This window comes from Polypterus senegalus, chromosome 7 (genome assembly GCF_016835505.1).
Source record: "Polypterus senegalus isolate Bchr_013 chromosome 7, ASM1683550v1, whole genome shotgun sequence".
NCBI lineage: Eukaryota > Metazoa > Chordata > Cladistia > Polypteriformes > Polypteridae > Polypterus > Polypterus senegalus.
The window spans coordinates 178,988,226-179,008,589 of NC_053160.1; the positions used below are offsets into that span (position 1 = coordinate 178,988,226).

At 40.6% G+C, this 20,364-nt stretch overlaps 1 protein-coding gene across 1 annotated transcript in view; it reads right to left on the bottom strand.

The window, feature by feature from the left end:
* Positions 1-20,364, bottom strand: part of galt (galactose-1-phosphate uridylyltransferase) — a 249,190-nt gene that overhangs the window by 215,416 nt on the left and 13,410 nt on the right. The window contains exon 4 of the mRNA XM_039759657.1: positions 12,948-12,996. Within this exon, the coding sequence (XP_039615591.1) occupies positions 12,948-12,996 (49 nt within the window). The remainder of the gene's footprint in view (positions 1-12,947; positions 12,997-20,364) is intronic.

The following is a 20,364-nucleotide window of genomic DNA, read 5'->3' on the forward strand; positions in this document are numbered from 1 at the left end:
TGGCTTCCATCTACCATAAATGCCTGATTAATACAGAATTGCAGAGATGGTCTAACAGCTTCTCCAAATTCAGTAGAGGACTTCGGAAGCTGTGTTAGAGTAACCACTTGGTTCTCAGTCACGTCTTTTTCAAGGTCATTCAAACTGTGAAACTGTGAGCGTGCTCAAAAACCCGGCCTCGCCGTCAGCAAGTTTGAGCTCCCACGGCTTGTTCTCGGAGCACCTGTAGGCCTCCAGGCACCCCTTCGAGTATCCCGTCACTCAAACCGCCGCTGAAACATGTTAATCTGTGTAGGGGAGCTAAAACAGGTAAATGAAATCTTTATTTCTTTAACATTGTTTTTCCAAATTCCGTGATAAGCCAAGCAGCGGCCTCTTTATTTGCATCATTTACAGCCACAAAACTTGGCTTTTCACACCATTCAGTATGAATAATGGAACCTCATATATACAGGCCTTGTCACAGGTGTACTCCGGTCAAGTTCTAGACACATCTCAAGGAGAATTAAAGCGAACAAGATGAACCCGACCACGGTTTGGAGTGCCGCAGCAAAGGGTCTGAATACAGTTGTTGATTTTTAGTAAATTTGCAAACCTTTCCGACAAAATGTTTCACATTGTCATTATTTGTTATGGAGTACAGACTGATGGACACAAATGGCAAATGTATCAATTAAAATTTAAATCTACCACACAACAAAGTGTGCAGAAAGTGAAAGGCTTTGAAAATTTTCTGAATCCACCGTTTACTCTGTCTCTTTAAAGTGGGGTCCACTCCTTGTTCTTTGTGGGTGGTACTCTGGAAAGTAGGGCCACACTGATGTCACTGCTGCTGGGCCCTCCCACTTGCTTTATAAGTTGGTCCGAGAGAAGGTTCCAGCAATGGATCATTGAGTGTCGTAAGGAGTTTATTTTGAATAAAAAGTGAAGGGGTCAAAATACTTGTAATGTGCACTGAATTCCCGATATCTTTCAAGGACATCCTACCACATTTTCTTTCAAGGACTAGCTTCTGGGTATAACATCAAGAAGAAACAAACAATCCAATTCACATATGGCAATATCAACACATCAAAAGGACAACTCTCTGTTATAAGGAAACTAGACATTTACCACAGATTAGATACACCACCTTATACAAAGGTAAGCGTCAAAATAAAACAATCCATACATTTAAATTAACTTCTAGAACTTGCAGCATCAGGAACAAGAAAGAGAGCAATGGTCAATCACAGGGCCCACTCATACACCAATGCGCACTCACACTCATGCAGGGTCAGTTTGGAATCACCTTTTGATTCGACTTGAGAAGAAGTCATCACAGCCACAACAGAACACCTCAAGTGGGCTACTCACATCAGCGCCAGACTAGCAGCTGAAGGTCGTCCTAAGGAGCCAGCTAAAATTTCCAAGCAACATCTCAGGCCCAATTTGGTCATGTGGTCTTAGTCAGCTAGAATTAACTTTAACTTTAATTAACTTTACTTAAGAGGAAGAAGGCCAAGAAGGGCTGGTGGGTGAGTGTCAGAGTTGTGGATGAAGGGCTAATTTAAGTGGACTGTAGAGGTTTAGCAGGCCTGTCACTATACCAGGCCCTCAAGATCCTTGGGATTACACAGCTGCACAACAGGAAGGCCATCAAGAACATCATGGAAGCTGCAGAGAAGGCATCATGACGGCTTTGGATTAAGGGGGTTTGTATCTGTGGAGCACACAGACTACCTGGAAACAAGCTGGAGATTGCTCAGTTCCTGTTGGGTCACCAGGGCAAGAGTGTATGACATTCGAAAGACACCAAACACCTGATCACACCGGGTAACATCACTGATGATGTGTCCAGGCTTCACCAGAAGGTGTGTGGAAATGTATGTCTTTGAGGATGTGGGAGAAAAAATAGATTTCCTGAGGGAAATACAATTACAGGGAGTACGTGTAAACTCCATAGAGAGAACCACCAGACGCGCAGGGTTCAAACCAACAACGTAGGATCAAAGAGGCAGCAGCGCTAACCACTGTGCCATTCATCAACAAAATAAATATATTCAAATTACATTAATGTGGAAAAAAATTAATTCAGTATTCAGAAACCTCAAGCAGAGTGGCTTTTATCAGCTTGCTCATTACTGAAGACAATATGTGACCGTGCATTAAACAAGTAAGCAAATTACTCATCCTAGAAAAGTAATCTAAAAGTTAAAAAAAAGTACATTTATTATATAAGATGCAATAAGAATTTGCACATAATTTATTAAAACTCTCATTTATCCCAGAATTTAATTAAGTAAAGAATAACCCTTGAATAACACTTTGTTTTAAATAATGCAGTGGAACTTTCATAAGAGTACACAATAGCACAATAATTAAATACAAAAACTAATCAAGAGCATATTGTTAAGAGTTTTCAATAAATCCTAACTGTTTTTCAAAATCATTATTTTTTTGGTAAAATTTATGAGACAGTTAATTAGACAAATTTCATTTATGTGTTCTACCCAGGATACTAATCAGGGACATCTATTAGTCTTTATATATTATTTTTAGTCTAAGTTTTATTTCCTCATTATTTTGATGTGTTTGTCTTTCTTTTTTCTTTCTTTCTTTCTTTCTTTCTTTCTTTCTTTCTTACTTGAGAATCATTTAGTTAAAGCATAAGTTTTTATGCATTTTTCAAGTCATAAATATGGTATATATACTGCTCAAAATAATTAAAGGAGCACATTTTAATCCGAGTATAGCACCAAGTGAATGAAACTTGGGGGCTATTGATCTGGTCAGTTAAGTAGCAGAGGGGTTCATTAAAAAGTTTCAGCTGCTTTGGTGTTCATGCAATTAACAACAGGGGCACTAAAGGGGCAACAATGAGACGACCCCCAAAATAGGAATGAATGGTGTAACAGGTGAAGGCCACTGACATTTTTCCCTCCTCATCTGTTTTGTCACTCGTTTCACATTTGGCTACGCTCAGTGTCACTACTGGCAGCATGAGGCCATACCTGGACCCTACAGAGCTGGCACAGGTAGTCCAACTTCTCCAGGATGGCACATCAATACATGCCATTGCCAGAAGGTTTGCTGTATCTCCCAGCACAGTCTCCAGGGCATGGAGGAGATTCCAGGAGACAGGCAGTTCCTCTAGGAGAGCTGGACAGGGCCCATCGTAGAAGCTCCTTAACCCATCAGCAGGACTGACCAGTATCTGCTCCTTTGGGTGAGGAGGAACAGGATGGGCACAGCCAGAGCCTACAAAATGACCTCCAGCAGGCAGACCACTGGTGTGAACGTCTCTGACCAAACAATCAGAAATAGACTTCATGAGGGTGGCCTGAGGGCCTAAAGTCCTCTAGTGCGCCCTGTGCTCACTGCCCAGCACCGTGGAGCTCGATTGACATTTGTCATGGTATACCAGAATTGGCAGGTCCACCACTGACGCCCTGTGCTTTTCACAGATGGGAGCAGGTTCACCCTGAGCACATGTGACAGTCGTGAAAGGGTCTGGAGAAGCCGCAGAGAACGTTATGCTGCCTGTAACATCATTCAGCACAGATCAGTTTGGTGATGGTCTGGGGAGTCACATCTACGGAGGGACGCACAAACCTCTAAAGGCTAGACTACGGAACCTTGACTGCCGTTAGGTATCAGGATGAAATCCTTACACCCATTGTCAAACCCTATGCTGGTGCAGGGGTTCCTGGGTTCCTCCTGGTGCAATGCCCAGCCTTGTGTGGCGAGATTATGTAGACAGTTGCTGGAGGATGAAGGAATTGATACCATTGTCTGGCCCCCACGCTCGCCTGACCTCAATCCAATAGAACACTTCTGGGTGGGACATTATGTTTCGGTCCATCTGACGCCACCAGGTTGCACCTCAGGCTGTCCAGGAGGTTAGTGATACCCTGGTTCAGATTTGGGAGGAGATCCGCCAGGACACCATCTGTCATCTGATTAGGAGCATGCAGCTCAACTCCAACCCCGACGTTATAACGCATGTATACAAGCACATGGTTGCATACAAACTACTGAGTATGATTTGGAGTTGCTGCAATGAAATTTCAGCAAAATGGACGAGCCTGCTTGCCTGCCGCATCATTTTTTTTTTTAATTTTATTAATTTTATTGCAATCCATACAAATCAATGAATTTTTTACAAAAAGTAAAATTTAGTTAAGAACAAATCGATCCCCACCCCTGAGAGAGAGAGCAAGGCAAACGGCGTGGAATTTAAGGCTTGTAAACATACCTAAATTAATAAATTTGAAATGCCAAAGAGATGGATGCAGAAGACAGAGAAATACGGAAATAATTGCTTCTTCTGTGCTTTAAGAGCTTATTTTAAAATATTAGTGATTAGATCCTGCCATGTTTTGAAAAAAGTCTGTAAGGATCCTCTAACTGAGTATTTGATTTTTTCCAATTTCAAATAGTATAACACATCGGTTTCCCACTGACTTAAAAGAGGAGAGTTTGGGTTCTTCCAGTTTAGCAGAATAAGTCTGCGTGCCAAGAGTGTAGTGACTGCAATCACAGTTTGTTTGTCTTTCTCCACCTTAAACCCCTCTGGAAGAACCCCAAACACAGCTGTTAATGGGTTAGGAGGGATTGTGAGTCCAGGGCTGTCTGAAAGGTAATTAAACATTTTGGTCCAGAATAATGTTAATTTGGTGCAGGCCCAGAACATGAGACCCAGTGAGGCTTGGACTTGGTTGCAGCATTCGCAGGTTGGCTCATGCCCTGGAAAGAGTTTTAGTCGAGACAGATGTGCTTGATATATAATTTGGAGTTGAATAATTGTATGCTTTGCGCATATGGAGCTCGAGTGAATTTTCTGTATTGCTACTTTCCACTCCTTTTCTGGTATATTAATGAGAGATCTTTTTCCCAGTGTCCTCTTGGATCTTTGAAAGGGATGGACTGTAAAATGATTTTATCTATTGCAGAGATGGTGTCTGAGTCCTTGAGATTGAGCAATATTTTTTCCAGCATGGATGAGGGTGCAAGATGAGGAAAATCGGGAAGGTTCTGTTTAACAAAGTTCCTGATTTGGAGATAGTGAAAGAAATGTGTAGCTGAAATGTTAAATTTGGAATGTAATTGTTCATAGGATGCAAAGACATTGTCTATATAAAGATCTCTAAGCAAGTTAATTCCAAATTTTTTCCAGATATTAAAAACTGCATATGTTCGCGAAGGTTGAAAGAGGTGGTTCTCTTGCAGGGGTGCCACAGATAGAAGCTTCTCCATCTTTGCTTTCTACACTGGTTCCATATTCTAAGTGAGTGAAACACAATTGGGTTATCAGTATATTGCCGGTAACTTGTGTTTATTGGAGCACAGAGCAGGGAATATAAAGAAGTACTGCAGGATTTTACTTCTATTGCGGACCAAGCCTGTGTATGTTCTTCTATTTGTGTCCAGGTTTTTATCTCTTGTATATTTGCTGCCCAGTAATAAAACTGGAAGTTAGGTAGGGCCATGCCGCCTTCTGCCTTTTGTCTTTGTAGGGTTGCTCTTTGGATGCGTTGATTTTTTCACTTTGATTTTCGGGGTGTCTTTGAATTCAGCCCTCTGTAGGTTGATCATTTTCATTGCCATCCTTTCGTTCCTAACACATTACCTTATCAGTCCACATCAGTTGAAATATCCAGCTGGATTTTTTTCCCTTTGAGATCTGATGTGTTTTCAAAGTGTTCCTTTAATTTTTTGAGCAGTTTATATATATTTTCCACAAGAAATTGTGTTCTAAAGTTAAATGTTTTCTATAAATTAAATAAATACATAAGCAGTCCTCACCGTTTACATTGAAGCCTATGGGGAACGGGGCATTTACTACATAATAAAACATTAAGGTCCGAGTGTCCAGTCCTCCTGAGCAGTCTGATTGGTTAGTTTGACTTTGATGTGATTGGTCAGTTTGTCTTTGGTGAAAAGACGAAAGAGGAAGTGGACACGTGAGATGTATGAAGAGGAGTGAAGGCATATGAGGCACACAGAGAGAGTCGCCGTCAAAGAGTCTCAGAAGCAGGCTTTACAGGAAGACACTCAAGAGATGGAGCACCAGCCAAGAGAGGTGCAGACACACACGAATACGGAGGAAAGACACTGAAGGTACACGTAGGGCAAGGGATAGCAAATTGTTCTGTTACCTGTTTTTGAGAGGTACCATGGCTAGTAAAGCATAAAAACTATCAAATACATCCAGTTTTTCAAGCCAAGACAGTTATCAAGTATTGACTGTGTCTTGTGATTATATACACATTATAAAAGTAGCTTATGCATGTCATTGTTGAACAAAAAGACACCGATATTATGAAATTCAACCATTTTAAAAGTAGACCATCTTTGCGCGCCACCTCAAAGTCCATCTTCTTAACCGTGCGCCTAACCCGCCCTTCCCCAGGAAATGGTTTCCTCTCGAAACACTAAATCAAAGTGAACTATTTGTGCCACATGGTAGGCTTTGTTCTGATTTACTTCTGTATTTAACTCACACAAGCAAATAGAAAATATATCTGTACCTCGTGAAAAATAGTACCAGGAATATGCGATAAGATATCAGATCATTGTGGAGCTTTACAAATAAATGGCAGTGTTGATGAAATATTGAATTATTATAATCTACAGATAATGTAGTCATGAGATTGTTGTTAGTGTAATGCAAATGCTGAGTGCATGTTTATTCACTCATTGTTTGTAGAGCCATGCATATATAGCTAGTTTCTTATATCATTTATTCCTAGGTTAGTTAAGTGATTTTTTTGTTGCTTTCCATGTTCCATTTTGAAGTGCATCCGCATTATAACATGAAAAGTACCTACTGCAATCACCATGTTTGTCCGAAGGAAACAACTCAGCTCCTAGTGGGCTGGTTTTACAGAAATTTTGCATACTTATTCTTCAATTAAATTTATTGAGCCATTTCAACTTTCAATGACATATCTCAAATGCAGTGCACTGTACGGATTTTTGAAATCTCCAAGTGAAAAATCATTGGTGACTTTGCAGACTACCTCAAACATTCTGTGCGACCGACTTAAATGATGGACTCGTTTACGGTAAGAATGCGTCTGAATGTTGTGCCATGCATAAATTTGCTGACGTCACTTCAAGTAGCCGGAGAATTGAGTTTATGTGGCTGAGGTTACCACGAGCCTCCACTGACGCTGCTCATACAGGTAGCACACATGGGCATAAGCAGCTGGCATGCAGACACTTTTTAGCCAAGAGGTGTTGTATTTGGACAACCAGCCCAGACCAGTTTGCTCCCAAACACTGATCTCACCTCATTTAGGATGTAAAGCACTTGCAGACCACCGTCCTTCAGTTCTGCCTGTAAAGAGTTCCCGGCACTACGTTATAAAATTTTCTCGCAAACTCGGCAATGTGTTCATAGAATCACACGATGTGACTCAAACACCTATCACTGTTTCATTTTTCCTAAAAATTTACAATATATTTACAGAAGGGGAAATAAAGTATTGAACACGTCAACATTACTTTCAAACAAATATATTTCCAGTGAGGTTATTCACATGAAATTATCACCAGAAATTCGTATTAACTCAAGAAATCCAAACATATAAAGAATTCACAGCTTTAAAGGCTATAAATAAAAGGTATGTGCAAAGAATTCATAACTTTAAAGGCCATAAATAAAGGTACTATATGTGTAATAAAGTACAATGACAGAGGAAAAAAGTATTAAATGAGCTAATTTAATACTTAGTGGGGAAGCCTTTGTTTGTAATGACAGCTTCAAGACACTTCTTGTATGAAGAAACCAACTGTCTGCAGTGCTCAGGTGCGATTTTGACCCATTCTTTAAATCTTGAAGATTCCAGGGGGCCCTCTTGTGAATCCTGATCTTTAGGTTCCTTCCACAAATGTTCAATTGGATTTAAGTCAGGCGATTCTAAAAACTTGATTTTCTTTCTCTGAAACCAGTTGTGAGTTTCCTTTGCTGTATGTTTTGGATCGTTGTCCTGCTGTCTCATTTTCATCCTGCTGGTGGATGGCAGAAGATTCAATTCAAGAATCTCTCTGTACATGGCCCCACTCATCATTCCTTCAAATACATGAAGTCTGCCAGTACCATGAGATGAGAAAACAGGCCCACATCATGATGCTTCCACCACCAAACTTCGCTGCTGGTATAGTGTTTTACAAGTGATGTGCAGTACCATTTCTCCTCCAAACATGGTGTATAGTATGACAGCCAAAAAGTTCAAATTTGGTCTCATCTGACCAGACTACATTCTCCCAGTATTTCATTGGCTTGTCCAAATGTCGCATAGCAAACTTTAAATTTGCCTTAACATGTCTTTTCTTCAGTAATGGAATCTTACGGATTGAGGCCATGCCGGTGGAGTGCACCGCTGGTTGTTTTCACTGTAACAATTGTGTCTGCTGCTTGCAAGCCTTTCTGGAGCTCTCTTCCGAGCGATCCTTGGCTCTTGGGAAGCTCTTCTGACTCCTGGTCAGAAATCTTGCGAGAAGCTCCTGTGTATGTCCAGTTGATGGTAGAGTGATGTTTCTTCCACTTGTGGATAATGGTACAAGAAGGGGCACCAAAACTAACCATATCATCTTTTTCTCTTCCCTAGCTCAGAGAAGCCACCCACTGAGGGAAACTCACCCACGCCCACACTCTAAGTAAGCCACAGCCCTTCTGGTCGGGACAGTATAAATCTGAGGGTTCCTGGACAAATGACAGAACGTTGTCCCACGTGTATGAGCTTCAGGACGCAGACCCGCCTGAGAGAGTTGATTATTTCAAGAAGCCATTAAGGCTAAAAAGGCACTTACTACGCCCATTTTCTGTTTATGTAATATCATTTATTTGTGCATTTTGCTTTGTAGATTGTACTATTACTATTGCATTCTATTCCTGACGTGGCCATAAGAGATTGGCCATCTAGATCTGTGAAGAGGATTACTTGTGTTCCGTTTTGTGTATTGCATTTACCCCATTTGGATGCTCTTTGCACACCCAAGGTCTCTCTCTCTGAATTGCCTTTCCAAAGATTTCTTCCATTTTTGATTTGCGCCCTACCCCACCATAACCTATCATCTATGGGGAAGGAGTGAAAGCTTTAGATTTGTCAAAAATTTTAGTCTCTGGTTTTCGAGGGATCTTGATATTTTAGAGTCCCCTGATACCTAAAACACTGATATCTTGATGATGGGTTTGTGTCTATGTGTCTGTCTGTGTGCGTGTGTGTGTGTCACAGTTTCTTGAGGATGGTCTAGAGCTAATACGGCTGGACAGAAAAATACCAAACTCGAAACTTAAGCCTGTTATGAGATGACGATGTGCTGATTAGTTTTTGAGCCAAATTGTGCAAGAGAAATAGGCAAATTAGAGGAACCCTCAAATACCATAATTCTGCAATTCATTATGAATTCTTCTTGTCAATTGCTATCATAATGACCTATTTTATGATCACAAGGTTCAGCATCAGGGCGACAAATAATTACTGAAATGTTATAGAATAGCTTGGGTAACTTGGTTCCTAGGATGCAAAGCCTACTAACTCTCACGTTTCAATTTTTTCCCCACAAGGAAAAAAGGACTTGAGTAGATGGACCAGGCCAAGGGACATCCACGTAATGCCTGGCTGCAGAAGATAGATGGTAATTTCCGGAGGATGGGACTGGTCAGCGTATCTGCCTGGGGGATTGCTAACCAGGATCCTGAGCTGTTTAGTTGTGTGGTGGGTGCAGCAACACGCTGTACCAGTGCAGGCTCCCCAACCTGACCAGACCTGGTTCTTTTGGGCAGTTTTTCCTTGTCTTCTTCAGGAATCAAGGCTTGGGGGCTATCAAAAAAACAGGAAGTGTTAAAGCCCATTGTGGCACTCCTTGAGTGATTTTGAGCTGTACAAAAATAAATTGTTGTTGTTGTGCCACCATGCACATATTTTTGTTCAGTTTTTTGGACGATTATAATAAATGGGGTGGCCTGGTTGGCACCGCAAATTTTCATTTATCTTCCTGTTCCTTGTTTACCACCTCCACCTTCCACAATAGTTTTGAGGGTGGATTTGTGTAGATCTGATGAAGGGTGCTACCATGTATGGAGTTTACATGTATCTGGATACTGCAACTTTCCACCCACATCAACTTAGCCTGATATAGGTACATAGCCTGGAATGGACTGGTACCCCATCCCTTTTCCCATCATGAATCACCTCCAAACATCCTTGAACTGGTTAGGTGAGATGGAAAAGGAATGGACATCCATTAAGAGACTTAGAGGGTTGTATTACTTCTGAAAGACTTGAGCCTGTGACCCTCTCATTATTTAAGAACTCTTCCCCTGACAACCTGAAGTAACCTTTTTAAAACGTTAATTACTCAATGCCTTATGTAATACAACACCATTCAGTAGGTGCTTTACAGAGCAAATAGATTACAATATTGTAACAAATTCAAAAATTAATAGAATATTGTGACATTATGTTACTTGTGTGACAGAAAGTGTGCCTTCAAAATAAAATAAAGCCACAGCACTGTTGAAGAGGTGACACAAAGAAATTATTATCAGGAACAATTCCTTCCACAAAAATCACTCGACTCCTCCACCTCGACAGACACTTCCTTTAAGATTTCTCAAATCCTCTCAATGCACGCTTCACTGCTTGAACAGACTGTACACTAAGCATTGATTTTAGAGACAGTATGTCAAATTGTCAGACTGGAAATGCACTGTGTTTTGGTCATCTTTGACTGCAGTGCATAACAGCTTGTCATGCCTCTGTACCGGACCACTGGCGGCCTTCAGTTATTCTCATGTTGACATTCTAGTAATAATTCAGATCTGATAAAATCAGACTCATTTTGTGCCGATTGTCATGCCTGTGTAAAAACTCTGACAATCCAGAGAACAACGAAAAGGTCACTTGCCATAAGACCTTCACTGAGCATTTCATTTTTTTTTCCGTGCTTAAATCTAGAGGCAATCAAGTGTTAAAGCATGTGGTTCTGAAGTGTATCCTCCAGTGCTGTTTCAGACTGATTCTACCCAGTTGTTTGTGGCAGATAGGCTTCAGTTCTTACCAGCTACTTAGAAATACCCTAAGGATGGAAATTTCCAGTTCAGCTATTGATTCTCAGAGTGATGGAGATCAGGACATTGACTTGGCCAGTCAAGTGTGAATTCATACTTCTAATTTTAGTCAAGTCAAGTTGGGGAGCATACACTGGTACAGTGTGTTTCCGCACCCACTATACGACAAAACAACTCAGGATCCCGGTTGGCAACCCCCCAGGCAGACACGCAGTCCAGTCCCACCCTCTGGAAATGACCCTCTATCTGCCGCAGCCAGGTGTTACGAGGGCGACCCCTTGGCCTGGTCCAGCCACTCAGGTCCCCAACAATGAGGATCTTACGAGCCGGATCACCCTTAGGGAAATGCACCACGTTGCCGTACTGCCGTAACTGACGCTTCCTCACAAAGCAGGTTATGTGCCTCATTCAGGACTCCATGACCATCCGCTCATTCGACACAAAGTCAAACCAATGTTTCCCAAGGATATTCCAGAGAGACACAGTATCAAAGGAGTCCAGTCTTCAGGTCACTGGATAACGTTCATGTCTCACAACCATATAGCAAGACAGGAAGCACCAGGACTCTAAAGAAATGGACCTTCGTCCTTTTGCTGAGATATCAGGAGCGCCACACACCCCTTTCCAGCGACCTCATGACCCCCCATGCTCTCCAAATCCGTCTATTGACTTCATAGGAAGAGTCACCAGAGACATGAATGTCACTGCCGAGGTAAGTAAACCTCTCGACGAGGTCGACACTCTCTCCGCAGACAGACACATTGCTAATGGCTGTGCTCAAGAGGTCATTAAAGGCATGGCTCTTGGTTTTTATCAGGACACTTGCAAGCCCAGACACTCCGACTCCTCACTCAGCCCCTTGAGCGCTCGGATCAGAGCCTGATGGAGGCTCTAATTTTAGGCCATTGCAAAAATATTTTGTTTTTTGGCTCAATGCCCTAATGAATCCCTGCGTTGAGAATTTAGAACTGAATCTGACTTTTTCATCTTTCACTCTATCCTTTTTTACTGCGGGTGCAAAGTAGCAGCCTCGAGCCTCAAGAACGGTTCTTGAGGCTGATCCTCCAATTAGCCGTGAACCACCCAGTCTCACTGTGGTGGTGAACCAGTCGAGGGTCGGGGAGGTTGCATGGATATGCTTGCTATTATGAGAACCATATAACTTTCTTTTATGCCATCTACATTATGGAGACATATTTTTGGACCTATTTTATTAGTTAAAGTATGTATTTTAAGGCTGCGGTGGGTTGGCACCCTGCCCAGGATTGGTTCCTGCCTTGTGCCCTGTGTTGGATGGGATTGGCTCCAGCAGACCCCGGTGACCCTGTATTCGGATTCAGCGGGTTAGGAAATGGATGGATGGATGGATGTATTTTAAGGAAATTGTATTATATTTTAGTAATGGTCACTGAACAATAAGCCTACAGAATTTTATTTGTTTAATAAGAAATGAACAGTTAACACCTGCCGTCTATAGTTTAATTATAAAAATACACTTTTGGGCGGCGGTTGAATTTTGTTCTGTTAAGTTTCAGTTGATTGTATGGAATGTTATTTTCTTCAAATACAATCAGTAAAAAAATAAAAAAAGATATACACTTTAAAATATGGCATAAGGCTTGTCTCTGGTTATGCAGGAGCTTAGTGTAAAAAGTTTTTTAAAAGAATGAAGGAAATAAAATCTGAAATGACGAACAAGTAACATGAAATCAATATTAGCCTTAAAAAACCTAACCGAAGCATTTCTAAATAATAAGTAGTCATATTTTGCAGAATGGAAACAGATTACTTAAAAAATAAAAACATATTGCAAAACTACTTTATTGTGACCCAAGCACCAAGGGTGACTGTAAGGTCTCTGATAATTCCAAGCCCTACTACTTACCATACACCTGTCGCTGCTCTCACTTGAAACAAGGGATGATCACTGACTCCTACAATTGAAAAGATACTTGTTAAACATTTAGGGGCAATAATTAGACTAGAACAGACAAATAGTGTCCCAATTTGGGTTTGTAATTTTAAAAATCAACCTAATATCTTAATATTACACATGGCTAATGTTGATTATCTAAGAATGTTTCACTATACTACCATCTCTCTACAACTCCATTTCCAAAAACTGCAGGACATTTTGTAAAATGGTAATAAAAACAAAAAGAATTGATTTGTAAATTTTCTTTGACTTGCATTCAATCACAAACAGTATAAAAAGACACAGTATTTCATGTTTAACCTAATGAACTGAAATGTTTTTACTTTCTCACACAAGAAGTATAGGGAAAGTACTGTAATTGTCCAAAGATTTGATGTTAAGGTTTTCATGAATCTCGATGTTTTAGACCTGAAAAATACCAATTTTGGAAATATGCTGTGTGTCTGTCTGTGTATGTGTGAGTAAACATGAAAACTTGAGTATGCTTTCACTTAGGTCAACCAAATGTTGCATACAAGTATTAGGTACAAAACATAGCCTTCTATCAACTTTTGGGCTATTTCCATTAACTGGAAGTGCTACTTTACCTTTTATTCATGCAGCGGCAGAGTCTGATTTATTCAACTTTACTTTAATAATAATGATTCAGTATATTATTAATTTGATTTGATTTGTTGTTGATGGTTCTCTAATGTATATACAGTAATATAAAAATATAATCATCTTGCAGTTTACTCCTCAAATATCCATCCCCATATCCGCATACAAGAAAGTCTAGGGGAGACCACTCCCGATTTTTCTGAAGATACAGTCATATGAAAATGTTTGGGAACCCCTCTTAATTCTTTGGATTTTTGTTTATCATAGGCTGAGCTTTCAAAGTAACAACTTCCTTTTAATATCTGACATGTCTTATGGAAACAGTAGTATTTCAGCAGTGACATTAAGTTTATTGGATTAACAGAAAATATGCAATATGCATCATAACAAAATTACACAGGTGTATAAATGTGGGCACCCCAACAGAGATATGACATCAATACTTAGTTGAGCCTCCTTTTGCAAATCTAACAGCCTCTGGATGCCTCCTATAGCCTTTGATGAGTGTCTAGATTCTGGATGGAGGTATTTTAGACTCCATTTCAGTTAAATTTGATGGCTGCCGAGCATGGAAAGCCTGCTTCAAACCATCCCATAGATTTTTGATGATATTCAAGTTAGGGAACTGCGACGGCCATTCCAGAACATTGTACTTCTTCCTCTGCATGAATGCCTTTGAAGATTTCGAACTCTGTTTTGGGTCATTGTCTTGCTGGAATATCCAACCCCTGCGCAACTTCAACTTTGTGACTGATGCTTGAACATTATCCTGAAGAATTTGTTGATATTGGGTTGAATTCATAGACCCTTGACTTTAACAAGGGCCCCAGTCCCAGAACTAGCCACACAGCCCCACAGCATGATGGAACCTCCACCAAATTTGACAGGAGGTAGCCGGTGTTTTTCTTGGAATGAGGTGTTCTTCTTCCACCATGCAAAGCGCTTTTTGTTCTGACCAAATAACTCAATTTTTATCTCATCAGTCCAAAGCACTTTGTTCCAAAATGAATCTGGCTTGTCTAAATGATTATTGGCATACAACAAGCGACTCTGTTTGTGGCGTGAGTGCAGAAAGGGCTTCTTTCTCATCACCCTGCCATACAGATGTTCTTTGTGCAAATTGCGCTGAATTGTAGAACCATATACAGATAAACCATCTGCAGCGAGATGTTCTTGCAGGTCTTTGGAGGTGATCTGTGGGTTGTCTGTAACTATTCTCACAATCCTGCCTCTGCATATGCCGCTGCTGTATTTTTCTGTATTTTTTTGCTGTATGCTGGGTTGGTTTAACAGCAACTGTGCCTGTGGCCTTCCATTTCCTGATTCCATTCCTTACAGTTGAAACTGACAGTTTAAACCTCTGAGATGGCTTTTTGTAGCCTTCCCCTAAACCATGAGACTGAACAATCTTTGTTTTCAGATCTTTTGAGAGTTGCTTTGAGGATCCCATACTGTCCGTCACTCTTCAGAGGAGAGTCAAATGGAAGGAAGCACAACTTGCAATGGACCACCTTAAATACCTTTTACCACTCATGATTGGACACACCTGTCTATGAAGGCTTAACGAGCCAATCCAACCAATTTGGTGTTGCAAGTAATCAGCATTGAGCAGTGACAGGCATTCATATCAGCAAAATTACAAGGGAACCCACATTTTTGCACAGCCAGTTTTTCACATTTTATTTAATTTCATACAACTAAATACTGCTTCACTAAAAATCTTTGTTCGGAAAACACCCCAGTGCTCAGATGTTCCTAGGAAATGAAAGACATACCACTGTTATCTTTTTTGTTGAAAGGAGAGTCAATTATTATGCAGGCTGAGAGGGGTTCACAAACTTTTTTATATGACTGTATATTTATGGAGCATGATTTGATCTGAGTGTATAATTTTTAAAAACAATAAACCAGGTAAAATATCAAATAATGTGTTGCTGTAGAGTTCTCGATCAAGTATAGGGTGAACAGAATTAAAAACTTACTCCTATTTATTTCTATTAGTTACTGACTATTACTGACACCACTTTAATGGAGCTGGGGTTGTAGCCAGGAGGACTACAGTGGCTGTCATTTTTTGCTCCAACTCAATTGCTCTATAAGAAGTCAACACTTGCTGATAATAAAATATTTTTTCATTTTATTGCTTGTTAGCTTTTTACTTCTGTCACATCACGTTATTCTTACTTTGTATATCTTTCTTCTTAAATGATAACATTCAAATAATTTGTGGCCCAGAACAGATTAGTAATTTTCAGCACTTCACTTTTTTCATTTTCATTTCTTTTTTAAACATTTCATTAAAAAGATATTTTCCTGATGATCACACACATGTGGAAATAGGGCCAGTTTAGAGAGTGAGTTGCTGGTTGCTTGCCGATTAGCATCTCATTGTTAATTAGCAGCCAGCTAAGAAAATGAGGCGTAATTATAAACAGTAAATGCAGAGGTTTAAGACTACAAGAAACATGTATGGGTTTGCAGCCTAAATACGCTAGGTTAATCAAAAATGAAACACAAAAATATTGCTTGAACAATAACTTCAGCAGCAATGATTGACTTCTAACTAATAAGCTCAGCAGGAACAAAAAGCCAGAAGCCACTGCAGCCTTTCAGGACTGAAGATGAGCGTCTCTGAGCTAAATTGCACCTCTAAGATATCTTCTTCATAAAAACAGAGGGAAACATTTCTTCTTCTTTCGACTGCTCCCGTTAGGAGTTGCCACAGTGGATCATCTTTTGTTGCTCTGTCACACCCATCACCTGCATGTCCTCTCTCACCACATCTATAAACCTTCGCTTAGGCCTTCCTCTTTTTCTCTTGCCTGGCAGCTCTATCCTTAGCACCTTTCTCCCAATATACCCAGCATCTTTCCTCTGCATATGTCCAAACCAACACAATCTCGCCTCTCTGACTTTGTCTCCCAACCAATCAACTTGAGCTGACCCTCTAATGTCCTTGTTACTAATCCTGTCCATCCTCGTCACACCCAATGCAAATCTTAGCATCTTTAACTCTGCCACCTCCAGCTCCGTCTCCTGCTTTCTGGTCAGTGTCACCGTCTCCATCCCATATAACATAGCTGGTCTCACTACCGTCCTGTAGACCTTCCCTGTCACTCTTGCTGATACCCGTCTGTCACAAATCACTCCTGGCACTCTTCTCTACCCACTCTCCCCCACCTACACTCTCTTTTTCACTTCTCTTCCACAATCCTTGTTACTCTGTATTGTTGATCCCAAGAATATAAACTCATCCACCTTAGAAAGAGTACAACTCAACAGAGGGAAACATTTAAATATCAGAAAATATTAGCGTTTGGGATACTGCAACCAACTTAATAAGTACATAAAAAAGTGTTTCTACACTATAATAAATTGATAGAATTTTCAGTCCTCTTTTTGTCATGTTGTATGACAAGCCATATTAACATTTACCAGTGCCTTAAAACTGTAATTCACCTTTCAAGATATCTGAAATGTGTCTCCAGATATTTCAAAATAACTTTCTTTACATATGAAAATATCTGCAATATATTCTGAAATATCTCAAATGTATTTGAGATATCTATACTAATAAAAGGCAAAGCCCTCTCTGACTGACTGACTGACTGACTCATCACTAATTCTCCAACTTCCCGTGTAGGTGGAAGGCTGAAATTTGGCAGGCTCATTCCTTACAGCTTACTTACAAAAGTTAAGCAGGTTTCATTTCGAAATTCTACGCATAACGGTCATAACTGAATCCTACTTACGTACATATATACGTCTATAGCCTGCAGCTCGGTCGCCGTGTGAGGCGGAGTTGCGTCCCCCATCACCACACCTCCCACGTAGTTGGCTGCCTGCCTATATTGTGTGCCCCATACCCACGCCTCTCACGTAATTGAGTGCCTGCCCATATAAGGCCGTCCATCAGCAGCAATCCAATAGACACGCTGCCGCTAAATATTCGCAGGCAAATCAAAAAGTTAATACCGGGAATGCCTGTTAAACATCTTAGATTCACGAGTAGCGATTTGGGTGGTGAGATGTCTATCGAGGTGATCACTGTAATATTTATATGTCATTGAAATGTATTATTATCAGGCATGGTTTAGGCACCTATGTCATCAGGAAGGCACCAGAAAAAGGGACCTCAAGGTTACTATTATGTTAGTTAATTTAGAGCATGGATGCCGTGAATTTAAAAGCTGTAATAAATAAAGTTCCCCTGCATACTTTAAAAGAAAGTCTCGGCATCATTTGATTTTTCACAATTTGTGAAAACAAGACATGGTGTCAGAATAGAGGACGATCATGAATTTTGTTGGAGTTCCCTCGCCACGAATTGACTGGGATTCTATTAACCTGCCGGGAGAATGGAAAAAGTTCTGACAGCACGTGGAGCTGATGTTTTCTGGCCCGCTAAAAGGCAAAGACGAGAGTGAGAAATGCAGCTACCTGCTCCTGTGGATTGGGGAAAAAGGAAGAGACATTTTTAACACATGGACTCTCACCCAGGAGGAAGCCAAGGTACTGAAAACTTATTATGACCGTTTTTGAGGCGTTTGTCATGCCTAAGACGAATACGATATTCGCAAGATACAAGTTTAATGAGAAGACGCAGGGTATAAACGAGACTTTTGATCACTTTGTAACGGAGTTAAAATTGCTGGTGAAGGACTGTGCTTATGCAAACGAAGATGAAATGGTCAGGGATAGAATAGTGTTTGTAACTCAGCGAAAGTGTGACAGAAACTTTTAAGTGCCGGGTCTGAGCTAACATTAAATAAAGCCGTGGACATCACAAGATCGCACAAGATAGCACAAGCACAGCTGAGAACCTTCGTTGCATGTACTCCGAGCGGCTCACGTGAACTGACTGTGAACGCAGTACGTAGAGAACAAGCAAGAGCTCCAAAGAGCGCTGAACAAAAAGCGCATTACACAATTGAGAAGGCAGCAAAAGAATATGAAGCGAGTGACACATTCAAGCATATTTATAAGTGCAGCTACTGCGGAAACAAAGCACACAGTGGAAAAAGTCAATGTCCCGCTAAAGGAAGACAGTGTAAAAAATGTGGTAAATTGAACCACTTCGCTAAAGTTTGCAGGACTGGGAAAGGTAAACCCATGCATGCAGTGTGTGATGTCTCAGATAAAGAGGAAGACGAGCTGCTTATTGATGCAGTAAGAAAGGAACAACCCTCTGAATCTGAACAAGCCTTTGTAGACATATCAATAGGAAAACAAGGTGTAAAGCTTAAGTTTAAATTAAGTTCATAGACACGCTGCCGCTAAATATTTGCACGCAAATTCACAACTTAATACCGGGAATGCCTGTTAAACATCTTAGATTCACGAGTACCAATTTGGGTAGTGATCACTTCGATGAATGAAACCTGTTATCTTTACAACGGTTGACAGACACGGAATGTAACTTGAACACAACACATCCTCCAAATACGAACCTGATTGAAAGAAATAATGATAATCAAATCCTTGATGACAGCAACACTCATAACAGTCACAAAACAATTACATTGACAATCATGTTACGTTATTTTTAAAATGTTTCCTTTTCTTTTTCATAACTTTTTTAACACACAACTTCTCCGCTGTGAAGCGCAGGTATTTTGCTAGTCTCAAAATAATTGGTACTACTTCACATTAACTGTCCATAATTACACTGTAACTACTATGTAATTACCTGTATAAGTACAGTGTAACTATGAGTTATTACTCCGTACTTACTGTGTAATACAAAGTAACGCTATAGTTAATTACTCAGTTGTCATTGTTATTCCACAGTTTATATAATTACAATGTAACAAATTTATCACTGACTCAAAAACAAGTGTACTTACATAGTTACATTGTATCTGTACTTTCAAAATTGTAATAAAAACATCAGGGTATGTAACTACAACTATGTAACAGATGTTCCATGGTCTGGGCAATTATAAGAATTGCAGTGATAACTGCATAGGTTTTTGATGATATTTCAAGATCTTTTTTAAATGGTAAAAACACCTTTGCAAAATGGTTAATGCTTTTGCCTCACGGATCCATTATCCTGAGATGGATTTCTGTCTGGAGATATGTGTGTAAAATGTGTACGTTCTACCCATGTCTCCCTATGTCTTCTTCATGGGTGTTACTGCCACATCCCAGGGACATGTAGGTTGGGTTACGTGGCCATATGTGTGAGAACACGAGTGCTGGTATGTTTGTCAGTGGACCCTGCAATGGGATGGCTCCCCATCCTGGGCTGTTTCCTGTTAAATACCATTTGGTAAAGGATTCGTAAAAGCAGAGCTAATATTTGTGATGCAACATCTGTTGGATAGCAGAGACATACTAACCAGATGGACACACAGCCACTTGCCCTTTTATTAAGGTGGATTTCATCCATCCATCCATTATCCAACCCGATATATCCTAACTGCAGGGTCACGGGGGTCTGCTGGAGCCAAACCCAGCCAACACAGGGGGCAAGGCAGGAAACAAACCCCGGGCAGAGCGCACACACACACACCCACACACCAAGCACACACTAGGGACAATTTAGAATCGCCAATGCGCCTAACCTGCATGTCTTTGGACTGCAGGAGGAAACCGGAGCACCCGGAGGAAACCCACGCAGACACGGGGAGAACATGCAAACTCCATGCAGGGAGGACCCGGGAAGCGAACCCAAGTCTCCTAACTGCGAGGCAACACCGCTACCCACTGCACCACCGTGCCGCCCTAGGTGGATTTCAGTTATCTTGAAATAAAATTCAAA